The following is a 21280-nucleotide window of genomic DNA, read 5'->3' as shown; positions in this document are numbered from 1 at the left end:
TCAAAGGATTCATATGAGTATCAAACTTACAATTAAGAATGACCTTTTCTATAATTTAAAAGGAAAAAAGTAGGACTTCTAAACTCTAGGTTGATGAGAAGATAACCCAATCCTATTTAGTATGATAACTCTGATCAAGACATGAAGCAATGGATTGATATAACATTTTACACGTAAATAAACACTACATAGATTGGGTGGCCTAACAGCTTTGATGAGAAAGAGAAAATAAAAGCCACAAAAAGAAATTACAAAGACATATCATCGTCAATTTGCGAACACAATTATTACAGTCAGATATTCCTCAAACAACGACAAAACTCAAAAGTAACACAAACAATAACAAAAAGTTAAAAGAGAAACAACATAAGAGAAATGATATCTCAGAGAACTCTTAGTTGTTAGGGATTCAACCTTGCAAAGGAAGCAGAAAGCTTACTTGAACAACTTTCAACTCCTGTATAAAATTAGGATTTCAAATTTTTAAGTTAGGAAAGCAATTAAACAAATGAGCAATAAAATACAATTACATAAGAAAATAAGAATGTGTTTGGATTTCATCTTTTTAAAATAGGGGTTCATCTTTTTTTTTTTTTTTTTTTTTTTTAACAGTGAAGATACAAGTATATTGATCATAGGAAAAAAAAAAAAAACAAAACCAATAGAAGGAATAAAACAGGCAGATAAGAAAATAAAAATGGGTTTGGATTTTTTTTTTTTTAAACAGGGTTTCATATTCTTCTTTTACAGTGAAGATACAAGTATATTGATCATAAAAAAATAAATACATAATAAAAAATAAAAAAACCAACAAGGAATAAGACAGGGTAGATACAAATCACACTCAAAGCATACTAAAATAATGAATCAAACTAACTATAATGTTTGTCTGTAAAGAGTAAACATGAAAATAAACACAAAGCATACTCAGAAAAGTGATAACTCAAGTTTTCGAAAAATGATAACACAAACAAACACACTCAAATTAGGGGTTCCATCTTTGAAAAGTGATAAATCAAGTCTTTGAACAACAAATCAAATAAAAAAAATTAGGGTTTCATCTTTGAATCAAATCTATTGTTCAATTTGGTCCCTAATTTTTAAGTTTTAAATCATTTGAACAAGATCCCTTAAGTTGGTTTTCATATGATTCTTATTACATATCAAAAAATAAATAATTTGAACAAAATGATAAACCCATATCATAAACACAAAATACAGAAAAAGAGGGATGAAAAGGGAAATTTTTTTACCTGATCTGAGACTAGGAAGTCGAGACTGAGAGGCTAAGAAGCCCCATGGAGTGAAGACGGAAGCGTCAGGTGGGCTATGAGGCAGCAGTAATAGCAACTAGCAACTCGGTGGAGTGAAGAAACGAGAAAGATTTTGAATCTTTGATGTAAAGGAGTAAAGGACTTGGTTTGTTTAAAAATAAAAAAGGAGAGATTTTGAAATCACTAGAGAGCAGAGAGAAAGGTGAGAACTCAGAGAAGACCCATTTATAAGAGAGAGAGAGATGAGGGTTGAAACTTGAGAGTCTTGAAGTGTAGCCGAGTAGAGAAAGGAGTAAGGAAAATCTGATTTTGATTTTGATTTGAAGTGTAGCCGAGTAGAGTCTTGAAACCCTAAACCATGATTCATGACCATGGGCATGGGGACGTGATGAAAAATTGCCATTTGATTTGAAGTGTAGCCGACTAGCCGTTCCATATCTTTAGTAGAAGATTTTCTTTGCATGGAAACTGTGTAATATGAGTGGTTTTAGGCATGGATACTCAGTGGTTTTAGCCTTTTAGTCCCATCACTCTTGTAGTCTTGCATGTAGCACTAAACAAACTCAGCTTTTAGTCCAATTAGTACACTTCTCCATTCAGACTTCACGTGTTCTGCAAATTACCAACATATATATATATATATATATATTTATTTATCTTAAAGCATTAGTCGGGTCGGGCTCTACGGGTTTTTAACCTAGTAACCCGCCACCCGAACTGATTATTCAGGTTTTATTAGAGAGGGACCCGAATCCGACCCACCATGGACTTCGGGTCCACCCGTTGGGCCTCGGGTTGGTCGGGTCTTTTACTCACTGGACACCCTACTTCCATCTCTTCTTTAGACTGGGTATTGCTTAGGTGCAGGCCCTCTCCTTCCTGCCTAGCCCATCTTCCTTCCTGCGTTGGTAGGCCTCTTGGCCGAGGGTCCTGTTATGACACTGCATTGTTCCTGCTATATCATTACCTCTCTTTTATTCCTTTGTTACCCATGGGCTTTTAGGCTGATGCTTTTGCCAGTCCACTTCCCACACCCTTACCTCTTTTGGGCTTTATTGGCCAATATTCCTGCTGTGCCCAGCCCATTTCCCACATCCTTACCTCTTTTGGGCTTTATTGGCTAACATTCCTGCTGTGCCAACCCATTTCATTCCTTAGGCTTCCTCGGTCCATTTGCTTCTTCTTTACCTCTTTTACTCCCATGGGCTTTTGCTAAATTCTTTGAGCTTCCCTGACCCAATTACCACATCTTTACCTCTTATTACTATTCAGGCTTATTAGTTTTTAAGCCAACCCAATGAATTTATTAATTCATTCCTTGGGCTTCCCTGGCCCATTTACCTCCTATTTACCTCTTATTGTTCCCATGGGTTTACTATTTCATTTCTTGGGCTTCCTTGGCCCATTTGCTTCTTCTTTACTTCTTATCATTCTTATGGGCCTGCTGACCATTATTCTTGCCATTCCGGCCTATTGAGCTTACTTTACTACTTTCTCTTCCCATTTTCTTCATATTGTTGGGCTTCTTCTACTATTGGACCTTTTGTCAAAAGTGAGCATCAACAAATGTTAGCTTGGTTCAAAATGATATCATTTTAATGTGCTAAAACTACGGTGTTTTGTCATTATCATAAATATAAAAGTTTTATCACTTATTTGTTTTCTTGTCTTTTCATTTCCTCTTTCCCTTTCCCCTCCCCCACCCCCTATTTACACCAACATACGATCACATCAATTGATCTCCATCTATCATCGTGATGACTTGAAAGATCAAGCCAAAAATACAAAACAAAAAACATAATGAATATGAAGAAAATAATTAAAAACAAAAACACAAAATCATATTGTCAGTTACATCATCAAAATTTTCATCCCTCCACCAACAAAGTCAAGCACACAATAGAGATACCCAAAACAAATCACCTTTTTCAATATGCCACCTTTGTGTCTTGATGAACTAGCCTACCTCATCCTTTTGAGTTCCACCATGGCAATAATGTTTTTCAAATCTTTACAACAATGACACTCAGCATTGTTATCCGAAAAGTAAAAACTATTCTAGATGTATTTTCAAAATACAATGTTTACCTAAATTGAAAATTATGACTCAAACACTTTTAACTAAACACTCTTACCAAACACATTTTTTTTCTAGACCCCACAATTTTTAGTATTTAAAAATTGTTGTTTCAACTCACGTAGGAAACATGTCCTAAGACTCCTTTAATTCACCACCTCATTGCCACCACAACCACAATAGCCCTCTTGACCGTTGAGTTTAACCACATTCCCCTCCCAAAAAAATAATAATAATCAAGCTCGAGCCCAATCGTGTCCGCGTCACATGCCAAATCCCAAAGTTTATAGGCCACTCACCAACTCGCAACCTATAACACCCACAATTTCTAAAAAATTAGGCGTTCCACACATCATAATAGGGAGATTGAGATTTGTATAAATGGGAATCCTAGGTCTATGAAGCTCATTGTCATTATCAATTTATTTGACTATTGCTTGGATCAAGGGAATTTAAACGTGGATAGTTTTTTGGGCCAAGTAAACAAGAGAAAATAATACTGGTCTTGAAGTTAGTCATGGAACAATAATATATATATAATCAAAGCCCATGTGGAGTTTGTACACTAGCATTTGAGAAAGACATTGGAATAATCTTATTAGAGCAATAATGAAGAAAAATTTCACATTTTTTTAATTAAATTAGATTTGATTTTGTTTATAGAATGTCTGCGAATCAAATAGAGATGTATACAAAGTTAGATATTTTGATGCCTCTCTAAACCCAAAAAAAACAAAAGGATCAAAATTGAAAAATCAAAGCTAAGCATATTTTAAGGTGGGTGATGTGTATTATTGCATGTGGATAATTGTTACCAAAACGTATCTGATATCTCCTCATTTCCGTCAATCTCAAGTAAAGAGTAGACTACTACCTCCTCATTTCTGTGAATCTAAAGTTATGGCTATCTATAGGGCATAATAAGGCCTCACTTCCGTGAATCTAAAGTAAATGACCATCGACCGGAAAAAAGGCAAACGGAATATAGTAATATTTCAAACCAGTTCAAAATTAAATAAATAAAGGATTAATTAATGGATTGAGTCTTTGAAGATGATTAAGACTACAGTTTCTTTTAATGTTCAAGGAATGCTTTACTGAAGTTAAAAACTTAAAATGGCAACAAGTTTAACTTACTGGCTCAAATCCTTGTAAGAGTATAGTGAAAGGTCATAAGTTCAAAACCCCCCAGTCTACCATTCAACTGGATCATATTTTGAACCCTCCACCTGTACTTGGTCAACTCAAAAACAAGTTAGCAGTCCATTCCATCTTTCTTTTTATTTTGCCAAGAAATTCTTTACCATTCAACTGGATCATATTTTGAACCCTCCACCTGTTCTTGGTCAACTCAAAAACAAGTAATCAATCCATTCCATCTTTCTTTTATTTTGCCAAGAAATTCTTTACCATTCAACTGGATCATATTTTGAACCCTCCACCTCAGGTGGACCACCTATTCTTGGTCAACCCAAAAAACAAGTAAGCAATCCATTCCATCTTTCTTTTATTTTGCCAAGAAATTCTTTCTTTTCTTCTAGCCGTTCCCGGTGCAGAAAAACCGAGGACATAGGAGTTTTGTGGAAAGAGACAACCCCAGATAAACCCAAAAGTAGAGGACATGGGAGTTTTGTGAAAAGAAATAACCCCAGATAAACCCAAAAATGAGGGCCTGCATGCTATGCTACCAAGCTCATACACGCTGGTTTTCAGTATTCTGTCACACATCAGGTAGAGATTGTATCAATCATAGGTAGAATGTCATTGCATCGCGCGGTTGATATTGTGCATATGAAACATCAAACAGCGAATGATACTGTGCATATGAAACATCAAACAGCAAATGGCGGATGATATTCAGAAGGAAAAAAAAAGTGTGCTATTTGGCATGAAGAGAACAAAATCATCTCACTATTATTTTATTTATAATATTGTAACATCAGTTACTACCTCACAACTCTCTTATTCAGACTACAACACAGCACAGAAAATACAACTACCAAAACTAAACCAAAAAAAAAAAACTGTACAGATAGAGCTTCCTTCAAAGGGTTGCTTTTCTTTAAACCTGGACCCCTATTCTCTGAGCAACCTGCATCAGAAAATATAAAATAAGAACATAAACTCACTTTAAAAATGCAATAACTTGATCAGGTTACTGTTTAGAGAAATCTGAAGTGTGGTTTAACTAAAATCCATATAGGGAAACAGCAATGACAAACAATGTGATTAACAATAAACGGTGATGGAATTGATATGGATAGTTTATTTACAAGGACAGATGCAACAAAACATTATACATTAAGCCTTAAAGCAATAACAACAAGCACACAAATCCCAGAAACAGACAGAACACACGCAGTTATTCTGGTCCTAAGATGTTCTAAAACTTTTCTGACCTCACCTGAAACAAAAGAGGCCTTGATTTTTAGAAATTTTGAGTTGGCATGGCACCATACATCTAACATTAACGGATTGAACTGCAGATATGATATATTTCTATGATAAGTATTGCTTATCACAGTATCAATGTTAATGCATAACTTGTAAAGTGGCCAAATCACTTGCATAAAAGTTTTAAAATTTTGCTCTTTAAATTTGAAAAACGTAACTTTAATTAAACTAAATATGTAACTGATTCCCTTTGTTGGGGGGGGGGGGCTGGGGGGTGTTGGGGAGGGGGTGTTTGTGAAAAAAGAAGAAGATGTGATTGATACCTAAAAATATGCATTGTGAAAACTGATTTTGATGCTACAATGCCTATACTCCAGGCAAATCTGCTTGGTTACCGCATTTACCAACCATTTTCCAATTGAAGGAAAGGGCATTTCCTCAAAAGCCATGAAAAGGCATGTTAAATATTTACCTTTTCTTATTAAAAACATAAAAAAAAAATTTCTTCTTTACAATTTAATAGTCATTCACACCCTATTCTTCTTTCTTATTTACCTCTAAAATGAAGATAAGCTTTGAAAGATAACGAAGGAAGCTAATAATTGAGAATTTCTAAAATTAGATATTTTCATAGGGTGTATTTGAGGAAACTTCCATAATCAACAGACAAAGGTCTTTTAACATCCTCACACACACACACACACTGACACACAGCTCTTTACTTCAAAAGACAGTTGCAAGAATCATTAAAAGAAGTAGCTAGAAGAATATAAACCAGAGATATAACCACTATGTTCTCTTCCTGAAATATATTATAACATAAAAAATTACATGGAAAAAAACACTCATCCAAGTAATTCCCAGGAAAATAAGAGATGCAGATGACAACCTACCTCCTTAAAAGAGTGAACTTCACTTCCCCAAAGCCAAGCATCACAGCCTGCATCTCTAGCACCCCATATATCATTCCTACGGTCATCCCCTACATGTACAGCATCCTCGGGCTTTACTCCCAATAAATCACAAGCTTTTAGAAATATTGTTGGATTTGGCTTCTCTGCTTCAACCTGTTTAGGGAGAGAGAATCATAGTCAAGACCATAGATAGTAGAGGAAAACAAATTGCTCATAAGAAAAGTTCACCATTAGATTGCTAATACAATTATGATATATGTATGACATTATTTCTTGAAGTTTAAATGACTTCATTGAATGCAATACGGATCAGTGTACATATGCATGTGTATACATATCAGAAAGATAAACCTCATACACATGCCGCTAGCCATCCCATTGTGTGTATGAAAGGGGGTAATAAAAAAAATTAAAAAAACAAAAAAAAAAACTATATATAATGAAGAAATCAATGGACATACTTCAGCTGAAACTGCCACAGCATCAAACCAATGGTCACAGTTTAGAGATCGCATTAAAGGTCTTAACCGAGTGTCAAAATTTGACACAACACCCAACTTCACACCTGCTTTCCTAAGAGCTTTAAATACATTCTCAGCATCAGGATCACAGAGGTGCCAAGCCTATGGAAAGAAAAATTGGAGAAAGAATTATAACTACATAAGTTTAAAACTCAAAGCATGCAATTTATAAAAGCTAATTTAGAAATGACCCAACCTTGTTAGTGCTATAGTAGTTGTAAAGTTCTTCAAAGTACTGGGAATCTGAACAGCCAGTGGAGTAACTGACTATATATTGCCAGAAAGGCCTTGCATCATTGACATATCTGCAATTGAAGAAAAACAAAAACATTATTGATTAAGATAAGAGATCCTCAACAAACATGACAGAAAAATTGCTACCTTTTGCAGTTTTGGTAATGGGAATGTGAAGAATATCATTCTTAATAATGTTCAATTTTAATTATTTAAAAGCTAAGGGCTTAAGAAATGAAAACAGGTAGAAGTGTGTCCATTGCCACTGTTTAAGAACCTGAAAACATGGCACGTAGGAAACAGACTTTACATTGGACCCTTTAAAGATAATAAGCAAGAAAATAGGGTGACCTTAACAAGGTCACAAAATCTAGATACAGTCATGGACAAATCCTCTGGTGATATTTTAGAGGTGATATTTTGAAGTGTTCATACACATAAGTGAATTACCAAGATGATAAAATTTTGTAAACAAAACCATATGAAAATTAGGCTGACCTACTAAATTACTGCATTTAAAAAGAGTCTATTCAAACCAAACATGAGAAAAAGATAAGTTTAAAATCAAAAGATATACACTGTTTTTTAAAATTTTCTTCGTCATTCTATTCTATCCAATTAATGTGTCTTTGTCACCAGCGCATTAATCACTCTACCATTTTTGGATGTAGTACATGATCATCTTTTTAATTCCAGTGATTTTTTATTAAATTTTTTTAAGTTGATTTAGTTTCATCTTAACCACTGAGAAAATATACAAAAAGATGAAAGACGATCGTGCATAAATATTACTCCACTTGAATAAGTTTCGTAAACTTTCTTTTCTAATGTGTAGGAAAGCAAGCAATGAGCCACTTTTCCTTTTTCATGTTATCTTCTTCTTTTTTTTTCAAAATCAACCCCCCCCCCCCAAAAAAAAAAAAAAAAAAAAAACCGTCTCCGTGAGAGAGAGATGAGGTCAGAAACAATAAATTTGATTTTGAATTGGAGACAGCTCAACTGATCTACCTAAGTAATAGAATCTCTAATTCTAGGTTTAGAAAGGGGATGGGAGGAGAGGGGCTGGATGGGTGGCTGAAATATACTTTTCTGGCTACCCTTCACCTCTCCTCTCCCCTCATATATCTTTGTTCCCAACATATCCTAAGTTTGTTTTGCAAAATCCATGACCAAAAATTAAATTATTTGGACTCAACCTTTTAAAAGCGAGATATCCAATTCTTGATTGTCTCAAAAACATAATTTATCTCAGCATTAAGTGTCCAGATCAGATCATTGTTGCAATAACAATATTTTGGCCACAATACGGCTTCAATGATCTTGGATTTCTTGAATCAGTGGCTGGTATGCTTATAGATCCAACTCATATCACTGAAAGAGCTGACACAGATAAATCAGCATGCTTTGAAAGGAGGACAACACAATTTTAACCCATATGTCATTAGTAACTTACTCCTGAAGTAAAACATCAATCAGCAATGAAATTACTAAATTGGTCCCACACCCTAGACCAAAATTTAAAAATATCTTGCTTATGTGCTAGACAAACTGGTCCTGTTCCCTCATGGCAACTGTAATTTCAAAAACATATAATACAAATCGGAAAAATGTTTAGTACTCCAGAACACTGCCCCTCTCAAGTCAGAACTGAAAGACGTAACACCAACCCATTAATTACAAATGGGTTAATAAGGAAAACTTTAGCATGGCACTGGGTGACTTTAGCAACATATGTTGGCAAAAAGTATCAACTCTCTTAAAGAAACAAAGTCATTCAGTACTGTTGTAAGAAAAAGAAAGCGGAATAAAGAAAACCGATTCCAAACAACAAATGCACAAGATATTTTTCGTAACTTTTTTTCACAACCGTTGACATGACCTGTCGTGATTGGGGGCATAATAAACGTGGTGTTAGTAATGGACTCAAGGTGAAAATAAGGTGCTCCAAATTACTTGGCATTACAACAGCCGTTGTGAAAGATGTTGTGCTCTTACTTCTTTGCATTACTTGATTCCAAATTACTTTCCAGCATATTTGCACCTCATTTGGAAAATTTTGAAATATGAGAGAAAATATATATGATAAACTACCCCAAAAAAAAAAAAAAAAACAAAGGGAAAAGATTAAGAATATAGGAAGTGATAACAACATAATTGATTACTACCATATAATCCAAAAAAATTGGAAATGGAGAAAAGAACTGGAACGGACCTGAGACGGGATCCACCCCAAGGCTGCCCATATGCCCTTCTGTATCTGTTCAATATCTCATCCTCTGAGTACTTCACCCCATATTTCTCCCCAATCGTCCTATATATCTATAACGAACACAAACATAGAGAGTTGTCAAAATGAACATAGATATAAGAAAGAGAAAGAAGAAAAAAGTGAACAAACATAGAGAGTTGTCAAAATGAACAAGACAAAATTCATGAATTTCAACTCCAAAAACCATAAGTTCTACTAAAAGATGGCACCAATAGAGATAAGAAAGAGAAAGAAGAAAAAAGTGAACAAACATAGAGAGTTGTCAAAATGAACAAGACAAAATTCATGAATTTCAACTCCAAAAACCATAAGTTCAACTAAAAGATGGCACCAATAGAGATAAGAAAGAGAAAGAAGAAAAAAGTGAACAAACAGAGAGAGTTGTCAAAATGAACAAGACAAAATTCATGAATTTCAACTCCAAAAACCATAAGTTCTACTAAAAGATAGCACCAATAGAGATAAGAAAGAGAAAGAAGAAAAAAGTGAAACTAAAAAAAAAAACCCAAAAAGCCATTAATTCAATTCATTCAATACATTCCCTCAAAACCCAAATTTCCAATTCATACATACTTTCACCCAGAAATCCATTAATGCCAAAAAAAAACTACCCAGATAACCAGAATTCCAACACATGCAGTCAGACCCTCTAAGCCAAACATGAAAAAATCACTTAAATGAACACAACAACAACACACATGCAAAGATTTCTGAATTCCAACAGTACAATAAAAGTACAAATACAACCACTGAGAAGTGAGAACCCAGAAATCCAATAATGCAAAAAACACAGTACCCAGAATTCCAACTCATGCAATCAGACCCACTAAGCCAAAAATCACATACAGACACAACAAAAAACATACATAGAAACATGTCTAAGAGAGAAAGAGAGAGAGAGAGGGAGGGACCTGAGCCATGGGCTGAGAAGGAACAAGAAGAGTGCCAGCAGCGTCAACCAGCAAGGCCTTGTGAGTGATCTCACCATACAAAGACCTTCTATAATCCTCATAGTCTTTCAGTCCCAACACACCCAACCCAACAGGCCTAGACTCCACCACCGCCGTTGAAGATGAACGCATTGCACCCACTTTCCCAAACGCCCCTCCATTTTTAACAACTCTATGCAGCAGCAGCAGCGGTACCTTCGTTCTAGTCGCCATTAGAGCCATTTTCTGTGTGTCTCATTTGAGGTTGCCCTTTCTTTCTTTCTTTCTCTCTCTCAGTCAGTCATTAATAATGATTGTTACTTTGGTTGCTGCTTTGGTAATTAGCTGTTGTTTGTTAAGAATTTCATCACTTTGGCAAAGGTGTGCCGTGTGTGAGGATCCACAACAAGAGTGGCTCAGTCTGATATGCATTATATAGAGATTCTTAATCTGGGGATGTGGTAACGCCCCTGTGTTTCAGTATTATTACAATTTATAGCCCCACTATTTTTTTTCTTTTTTCTTTTTTTGCCTCTTGGATAAATAAATGGATAAAAGTGACCTGGCTTGGCTCGCTTAAAAAAATAATAATAAATAAAAGAAAAAAAAAGACTAACTTTATAGTACATAGCCACTCTTGAAAAAGTAGCATGGTACTTGTTACTTAGGTTGTTGTGTTTGATATTAACTTAAAAAATCAGTTTTTTTATTATTATTTAGTTTATTTTTGTTATTATTTATGAGTCTTATTATATTTTTTGGTATTATTTATGAGTGTCACTGTGCTATTTTATCTATCTTTTAGCTTTATCTATAGTATTTTCAGCAAAATTTTTTTAGTTTTAACTAAATAAGTTGTTCTCAAACAGACTCTTTAGTCCAATTTCAAGACATGTTTCATGTTTTGTCAACTTATGGTAGAGTAACATTACTTTTATTGATGCTTTTCTTATTATGCATCAATATAAAATTGGATGTATCTTTAAATTTACTAATTAAACTCACTTACCTCCGTTCTCCAAAAAAAAAAAAAAAAAAAACTCACTTACCTCCCTTCTAAAAAAAAAAAAAAAAATTGAGAGAGTTTCAACTTATGGTGTTCGTTCCTAATAAATCAGACCAAGACACCAATCAGTTTTTGGTGTAGGTAGGGATTGAACTTCAGATCTCTTGTTTAACCATTAGAGACTTTATCAGTTAAGCTAACTAGAACACAAAAAAAAAAAAAAAAAAATTAAACTCACTATCATATTTTAAAATTTTAATAGAATCCTGATTGGAAGACATTTAATTCAGTTTTGAGTTAAATATTACAAATTAAAAAATATATCCAACTATTTATTCTAGTTTCATACTAATTTATAAGAGTATTAAATAAGTTTAAAAGGAAAATGCTAACAAGTACTCTTAAAGTATTAGTTAACAATCCATTTTAGAAAAGTTTTTAATGTCGCGTCATTTCAAATTTTAAATAGGATCATTTTAGAGATAATATTCTTCTAAAAAAATTAGGGATAATACAATTTTTATTATATAAGTCTTACAAATATATCACCAATTGTTGAAAAGTAATTCAGTTATTTATTCATTACATTATTGAGATGAAACTATCCATATTTATTAATTTATCAATTTGAAAGAAAAAAATTATAGTAAAAATCAGATTTATTAATATATCAATTTTTATAATTTTATAGTAAAAATTTATAATAATTTTAAGTTTTACTTTTAGATAAATAGTGAAAAATGAAAATGACTCTCTCCACCTAGTTCTTCCAAATAAATCGCTTGAAACTAGGTAAACCATAAATACTCCTTAAAAACTTCCTCAAAAAAAAAAAAAAAAAATACTCCTTAAAAACGAAAGTGCTAGGTAAACTCAGAAAGTCATTATAAAAACAAAGATATCAAGAAATAGGGAACGGGCGAAAAAGTCAGGCAATCAATTCTCACTCTCTCCTTGCATAGCAATTTACAAAAGATTGACGAGGAATGATGTGGAAATTGCTTTTGCTAATATTTTAAGATTTTTAACTTTGCTTTGCTAATATTTTAAGATTTTAACTTTGTATCAAGCTTCAAATTTAAATTTAGGGAAGAAGCAAGTTGCTGATACTTTTTTTTTAAGAGATATTAACTTTGTATCAAGTTTCAAATTTAAATTTAGGGAAGAAGCAAGTTGCTGATACTTTTTTTTTAAGAGATATTAACTTTGTATCAAGTTTCAAATTTAAATTTAGGGAAGAAGCAAGTTGCTGATACTTTTTTTTTTTTTAAGAGATATTAGCTTTGTATCAAGTTTCAAATTTAAATATAGGGAAGAAGCAAGTTGCTGATACTTTTTTTTTTTTTTTTTTTTAAGAGAGTTTCAACCTATGTTGTCCGTTTTTTATGATAACTCTTTATCATTAAACTAAGACACCAATTAATTTTTAGTGTAGGTGGGAATTGAACTCTAAATCTCTTATACAACCATCAGAAACTTTATTAATTGAGCTAACTGAAACCCACAAGTTGCTGATACTTAATAGTATTAGTATGCGTCTATTGGACATGAGAATTAGATATTTTGGGTGTTGGATGGGAATACTAAGGGGACAAAAAAAAATTAATTTAATATATATTTTTTTCCTTTCAACGAATAACTGTTTGGAGAATTAGTTAATACCGTTGAGCATACTTGTCAAAACGTGATTTGTAATTTTGCATTGTGTATCGATTTTACATTTTGTTATATTATGTATTATATCGTATTATATAGGGTAAAAGACATAAACACTTTATAAAAATTAAAAAAAAAAAAATTGTAAGTATACATAATTTTTGTTATAAACTTAAAACATATTTAATTAATAACTAATGTAATAATCATGTATACTATAATATATAATAAAGCTAACTAAGTATCAAATTAAAGTATAATTATGACTTATAACTTCCACAACCAAATTGGGTCAAATTAAAAAATGATGATACATTATATATAACTAAGATGATATTTTATTTCTCATCATATTCATAATCTTGCCTAATCAATTTCATCCTCATAATTCAAGTCACTGTTATCATTATTTTTGGCATCTTGCAAACTCAATTTCATCATTAACATCTTTTTCATGTCCATATATTATTTTATTATCTCCAAAAATGACAAAAATGAAACTTAAAAGATTGTTATTTTGCCATTTTTATCATATTTGTCATTCGAGTTATTCTAGGATTACAACTAATTACACATTCATTTTCACAACTATTTTATGTGGTGGGCTGTAACTGGCTATTTAGCACTTTTACGTAGATTTATCTTTCTTTCTTCTTTTTTTCTCACTCACAGTCAGTCAAATTGAATAGTTGTGAAAATGGATATGAAATTCTTATAGTTTTACAACATAAAAACCAACAATCTTGTCCTGAAATTTAACCTAGCTATGAAGAATACAGTCATCATTTCACTATTTTGCGAGATTATTAGAATCCGATTTATTAATAATCACATTCATGTCATTTATGCTTTCATGCATGGCACGTACGTTCCCATTGGTAATTAATGAAAGTTTGTTGACAAAGTAACCATTTATTTTGCAAACATTGTTTTTTTATTTTTAGATAATTTTTGCAGACATTGTTAAAAGTGCAGTAAACATTGTTAAAAAAAAAAAAAAAGTGCAGTAAACAATGTCTTTACTGCAAACATTGTTAAAAGTGCAGTAAAGACATTGAACCTTTCTAACCTATATATTATCAAAAAGGAAAAAGAAAAAGGCATTGCATCAGTTGAAGCAAGAAGGTTCAACCGTTCAAGTTGATTTTTGACATTATGCAAAAAAATGAAGACGATAAAGCGTGAAACAATTTTGAATTGACAACTATCCATGACAATTCCACCTCAAAAAAATCTATCCATGACAATTAAGGCAATAATTGTTATGATCAACTCATTTCTCTTTCTTTGACTTTTGCGGCAAAATCACTATGCTCCAACGGGTGTGGTAAATTGTGCATGTCAAAGATTTCGAGATACATGCATATCTTTTTTTGATGAATGAGATACATGTATATCTATGACACGTACTCCAAAACAATTTTATCATCAAACACGTTTAGATTGTGTTTACTATTGGCTTTTTTTTTTTTTTTTTTTTTACTATTCAACTTATATTTTACTACTATTTAACTTATTTTTGATACTATTAGTATTTATGGGTCCTATTGTACTATTTCAACTATCTTCTATCTTTATCTACAATATTTTTAGCAAAAAGTTTTCAGTTTTAGCTAAGTAAGTTATTCCCAAATAGACTCTAAGGGTCCGTTTGGATATAGCTGAAAACTGAAAACTGAAACTGAAAAATACTGTAGCAAAATAATTTTTAAATGTGTGAATAGTACCGTGAGACCCATTTTTAATGAAAAAGTTGCTGAAAAGTGAAATTTGTGGGTCCGTAAACAGTACACGATGTGCACTGATTGGCTGAAAAAAGTTTGAAAAGTCAAAATTTACGGTTACTGTTCATTGAACAGTACATAAACAGTAACTGCAAGTTTAAAAAACGCATGAAAAAAAAAGGAGAAAAACGCAAACGCACTGGAAATCAGCGTAATCCAAATGCAGCTTAAGTCACAACGATTATTAAATTTTGAAGAAACTACTACAACTCCCCCTTGTGTGATCAAGATATGACTTAAAATAGCTTAGATATTTCCGTCCATTTAAAAATTATTCAAATTTCATGTATGTTGCATGTTGGGTTAGAGTAATTATTCAATATGTCAGAAGTCGATGACTTGATATTTCTTTCTAAGTAGTTTTAGAACTACAAATTATTCTACATTTTTTTGCTACAACTCTAACATAACATATTATAACTAGTTGTCTGTTATTTATACATGAACTTACTATTTTTTTTTTCATCAGTCACACTCTATCATATCACATTTGTAATAAAAAAGTTGTGTAATAGTTTGTGGTACTATTTTTTTTTCATTTATTCATCTCGCATAATAATGGGTCTTACGAACTTTTTCCTTGAAACGAACCCTATTAATTAAATTTATGGTGCAATTCACCGATTATATGAAAGGAGTGAATAACACTCATTGCATCCAGAAGTACCTAATAAGTTTACAATGGGCCATGGGTGCATTAGTGCATGAGTGAATTGGAGAGAGCGAACGAAGTACCAATGTTTGGGCAAGAAAGAAAGTAAGAACAAACTTCTCTTCTTTTTTTTTTTTTTGATGGGAAGTAAGAACAAACTTCTCAATTACAGGTTGTTAAGAATTTTAGATTAGAAGATTTTATTTTGATATATATGATAGGATTTGAATTTATAACCATTGCATAATAATTATTCTTTAGTATCATGTCAAAAATCAATTGGTTTTGGTAAGCTGGAATATGAACCCAAGTCCCTTATTTGATAATAAAATTTTTTACCAATTGAACTAAATGGAACCAACAATTTGGACTATTAAAAATTAAAATAATTATAGTTTTCAAAAATTTAGCTTTTATATTATTTGTATTTCATTTTACACAATATTTAATTTTAATAAAATATATATTTTAAATTAATTCTATAAAATAAAATTTCTTTGTTAGGTAAATAGGGAGAGATGGCTGCAAGATTCGAATTCTGGTGCCTCGATACAAAAGAAGATGCTAGAACGCAAGGTTATTCCTCAAACACATAAATACGAACCCAAGTGCCCAGATATAAGAGATGCTAAACAGCAAAAACACAAGGTTATTCTTCAAACACATAAATACTCAAATAATTACTAAGGAATTAATAACCAATAAATATGGATAAAATCTGCAAAAGCTAAATGCCTATAAAAATTAATAAAACAACTTATTGAATAAAAATTAAACTTTTTCATTTGTAAAATTAATTCTATATAATTAGTTTAATGGAGAAATAAGTGAAAGTCAAATTTAAGTATCACATTAATTTCTATATATTAAGAGGCTTTAGAAAGTTAGTTATGGTTTTAAAAATGTCAAAATACCCCTAATTTAATTAGATAATCATTATTTTTTTTTTAAAAAAATATAGTTAAAATTGTAATTCAAAAAAATTCAAAAACAAAAAAACTATTAGAGAAATTTTTTTCCTAAAAATTAGTACTCTTTATTTAAATATATCTCACACACGTTTGATACTTTTTTTTTTCTAACAACTAACACACATTAAATCTAGTAGTTTACTCTATTTCAAATCATAAATTTTAGTTTCTTAAAAATTTCTTCTACAATAGATAAATTCAATTTGAAAAATTACATTAAACTCAAAATAAAAAAAGAGCCTCATTGCATGTGTGGAATGCATGTGATGAGACTAGTATTTAAATAAAAAAAACAAAAAAATAAAGAATTATTAGTCTTATCATATGTGTTCCGCACATGCGATGAGGCTAATAATTTTTTTTTTTTTTTGAGAACACATTATATGCACAAATTTATATTTCTTACTCACAAGGTTTAGCAACTGAAATGTTGATATAAATAACAATTCTTTAAAACTTTGTCAAACCAACATTTAAATTTTCACAAAATTCCAAAAGTTTAAATATTTTGCTCATTGATTGATTTTTTTTTTTTTTTTGGTAAACCTGGAATATATTGAAAAGCTAAACAACAACCACAGGGGCTGTGTAGTTACAAATCCGATTACAAAAAAGACCAGAAAGGTCTTGCATTAGCAGTTGGGACAACTCCACAGGCGGAGTGTCTAATATACAAAAATCTAGATGACTAGAGACTGCCTTCTTGGCCAAAGCATCGGCGCAAGCATTAGATTCCCTATAGCAGTGCTGGATCTTCCACAAAGGTTGCCGGTGTAGCATGTTCCTGCAGTCATTAATAAGAGGAGCATATTGAGCAAAGGACTCTGTATTGCAGGTTAGAAGGCTAATAACAGCTTTAGCATCAAGTTCTATAATTAACTCCTGGATTAGAAGCTGGTTGCAGAGAATGAGGCCATCCTGGATAGCCCATAACTCAGCTTCAAGGCTACTGACCTTACCGATTCTTCTAAGGAATCCCTTCACCCATCTGCCATGATCATCCCAGATGAGTCCACCCCCACCTGCCGGGCCTGGGCAGCCCAGGGCTGACCCATCTGTATTTAATTTAAACCATCCTGGGCTTGGGAGTTTCCATCTAACCTGAATTAAGTGTTTTTCATAGACAGACCTTTGGGGAATGACAATACAAGAGAACTCAGATGCAAGAGTTTCAACATCACTCAACAGAGAAGGTTTGAGATTAGAATGTTGAAAGTTGCATCTATTTCTTTGAAGCCAAAGGTTCCAAATGCCAAAAAGGAAGAAGATGTCCCAGGTAAAGGATTTATTAGGAATAGTGCTACTAGTGAGGGCATTAGATTTAAGCCATCTATTACAAGGAGAAGAGAAGAATTCAGGGTCATTAGTAGGAATCCCTGCCTCATTCCAGAACCTTTTGGCTACATGACAATCCCTAAGGACATGAGAAATGTCTTCCACTTGAGAGCAGTGAATGCATGAGGGATTTTCAGTGAGGTCTCTGTGATGAAGAGTATTTTTAACTGGGAGACTATTATGAATACATTTCCAAATGAATAAATGCATCTTGGGGTAACAATTGAGTTTCCAAATCCATCTACCATCAAAGGAGAAAGTAGGACCTACCTCCCCAAAAGACAGATTATAGGCATGTTTAGAGTCAAAAAGGCCTTTGGCTTTCCCATCCCAGCAGAGAATATCCTTGCTAACAGAGGTTTTTCTAAGGGGAATGGCTTTCAAAATCAGCAACCAACTATCAGGAATTACAAAGGATATTTAGGAGCAATCCCATTGACCATCAGCCATGGTGTTCTTTACCATAAGGTTTTCTTCAACAAGGGTGAGTGGACCCTGTATCAACTGCCTGAGAGAGCCAAAAGTGGTCCACTTATCATACCAAAAGGACAAGTTACTGTTGTTGCCAATAATCCAGTGAGATCCTTTGGTGCATAGTTCCTCACTCTTGGTGATGGCCGACCAAGTTCTAGAGAACCCATGTTTGCGAGGGTGATTTCTATTCAAGTATTTCCTTTTGAGAGTTTCAGCCCACAGCTCTCCTTTACAATTTTTGAATCTCCAACATAACTTGGTTGTAAGAGACAGATTTTTCTGTTTCGCAGCTTTAATTCCTAAGCCTCCCTCCTTTTAATGGCTAGTCACTTTATCCCAACCAACAAGGTGAATTTTCCTTTTAACCTCAGTGGATCTCTAAATAAAGTTTCTGTTAATTTTATCAAGAGCATTATGAATTCTGGCAGGAAGGATTGTGCCTTGCATAATATAGGCCGGAATGGCTGAGGTAACAGAATTAGCGAGGACACATCTCCCAGCTATTGATAGAAGGTTAGATTTCCATCCAGCCAACTTACTTTTCACCCTATCAATGATGAAGTCAAAGTCATGCCCAGTGGAACCTGGCTGCTTTAGGGGAAACCCCAAATACTTCCCTAAGTTTGAGGTTGCTACAAAACCGATGGTTTCACAGATAGAATCCCAGGAAATCTTGGAAACATTGGGAGAGAAGAATATTTTGGATTTTAACAAATTAACTTTGAGGCCAGATAGCTCGCAGAACGACTCTAACACATCTTTGATGCTTTGGCTATTTTTGAGGTCAGCTTTGGCAAAGAGAACAATATCATCAGCATAACACAGATGGGAGAAGGCAGGTCCGCCACAAGCTACCTTCAAGGGGTCCCACAGATTGTTAGAACATTTGTCATGAATGAAGAGACTTAGCATTTCCATACACAGGATGAAAATATATGGGAAAAGGGGATCCCCCTGTCTAATACCTCTCGAGGGTAGAAACGGGTCCAGTTTACCTCCATTGAAAAGAACGGAGATGGATGTAGTCGAAACACAACTTAGGATAAGCTTTATCAAGTGAGGAGGAAATTTAAACAAATTTAGCATATCTCTTATGAAGTTCCAATCTAGCCTATCGTAGGCTTTTTCTAAGTCAATCTTGATTGCCATGAAACCAGATTTTCCTTTCTTTAAACTGAGGGTGTGGATAAGTTCTTGAACAATGATCATGTTGTCCATACCTCGTCTCCCAGGAACAAAGGCAGATTGGAGGGGAGAGATAATTTGGTCTAGAAAGGGTCTAAGTCTTTGGACAATGAGTTTGGATATGATTTTGTAAACTGTGTTGCAAAGGCTTATAGGACGAAAGTGATTAATGGATTCAGGACCTTGGCATTTGGGAATTAGGACCAGCAAGGTTTGATTAAGGTATTCAGGGATGGAGCTAGTCTGAAAAGCCTCAAAAACCACCTTTTCAACAGATTCATGGACAATAGCCTAAGAGTTTTGATAAAAGCTTGCATGGAGACCATCCGGTCCAGGGGCTTTGAAAGGCTTAATGGACCACAGGGCATCCCTAATTTCCTCCGAAGAGATGGGGTGGTTGAGGGACAACAAGGCTTCCTCAGACAAGACATTAGACCAACTGGGTAGCACCCAAAAATTTCTAGGAGCACTATGCTTCTCAGTACAGAATAGCCTCATAAGTCCTCTTCTAACAACATCGGCAACCTCATTTGCCTCATGCACCCAATTACCTGAGCTATCAATGATTTTGTCTATCCTATTTCTTTTCCTTCTAACAATGGTAGAGGTATGAAAAAAGGATTCTTGGCGATTGATTGATTTGATACTATATAAGCCAAGGTAATTTCGGAAATAAAGTGAAAATTGTGTGCATTTTCTTAGACGGCTGATTCAATTCAGCAATCCACTCCAAAGGATGAAACGACGAGAATAACTCGCAAAGGATTGAAATGTACGAAAATGATGTCGTGGCAATGTTAAATCCGAGTCAGCAAAATTTCACCCTAAACCATAAACCATATCGCTAAGTGGGACCCTACTTTTCCTTCTCAATCATCACCATTTCAATTTACACGTCACCCTTTTTGACATCAAAGTCATCAACTTCTCGCCACGGTTGGGTTTTTTTATTATTATTATTATGTTTTTTGGTGCAGCACTGATAACATATTATAATACGACACATAATGTCGTGTTTTTATTATTTCATAATTATAATAATTGAAAATACGATTTCAAAAAAGTATATAAAAAATATGTGCAATAACGAAGGTGTATGCATTTTTGGCGTCTTGTGGGAGGGACAACGAAAAAAAAGAAAAAAGAAGCACCATACATAAATTCAAAGCTTTGATGGAAGCTTAGATATTTGTAATTTTCTTATCATTAGACATCTAATAATAAAAAAGATGCATCATGTATAGCACTTATCGTACATAAGAATTGAACAAAATAAAAGCATATGATTACAATTATTTGGCTTTATAGAAAAGGAAATTATTATAAGATTAGCTGACCAAAACCAAAAGGTAGATTATTTCTGTGGGCGTATATATTTAATGTTTTTAATACTTTCTCAATTAGAATAATGGTTAAAAATTAGGTTTATGTTAATGATATCGTTTGTGGTGAATCGTGTATGTAATTCCTTCATATCTCAAAAAAGAGTAGTTGTTAAATAAATTATTTTTTAACAATTTAACTTTTTAGTCAATGTAAATTTTTGAGACAATTGATAAATTATCACTCGACAAATAACTTAATATTAGATTAAGAATGATGAAA

The 21280-nt window shown here is 33.1% G+C and overlaps 1 protein-coding gene across 1 annotated transcript; it reads right to left on the bottom strand.

The window, feature by feature from the left end:
* Positions 1-5240: 5240 nt before the first annotated feature.
* On the bottom strand, positions 5241-11035 carry LOC115953116 (N-acylneuraminate-9-phosphatase). The gene is made up of 6 exons (XM_031070622.1): positions 10595-11035; positions 9627-9733; positions 7377-7485; positions 7121-7282; positions 6639-6812; positions 5241-5443 (listed from the first exon to the last, which is right to left on the bottom strand). Exons 1-6 carry the CDS (start codon positions 10853-10855, stop codon positions 5414-5416), a joined length of 843 nt encoding a protein of 280 aa, XP_030926482.1. The 5' UTR covers positions 10856-11035; the 3' UTR covers positions 5241-5413.
* Positions 11036-21280: the final 10245 nt, after the last annotated feature.

The sequence above is a fragment of the Quercus lobata genome, chromosome 7, assembly GCF_001633185.2.
Source record: "Quercus lobata isolate SW786 chromosome 7, ValleyOak3.0 Primary Assembly, whole genome shotgun sequence".
Taxonomy (NCBI): Eukaryota; Viridiplantae; Streptophyta; class Magnoliopsida; order Fagales; family Fagaceae; genus Quercus; species Quercus lobata.
This window is presented reverse-complemented; position numbering and strand designations above follow the sequence as displayed.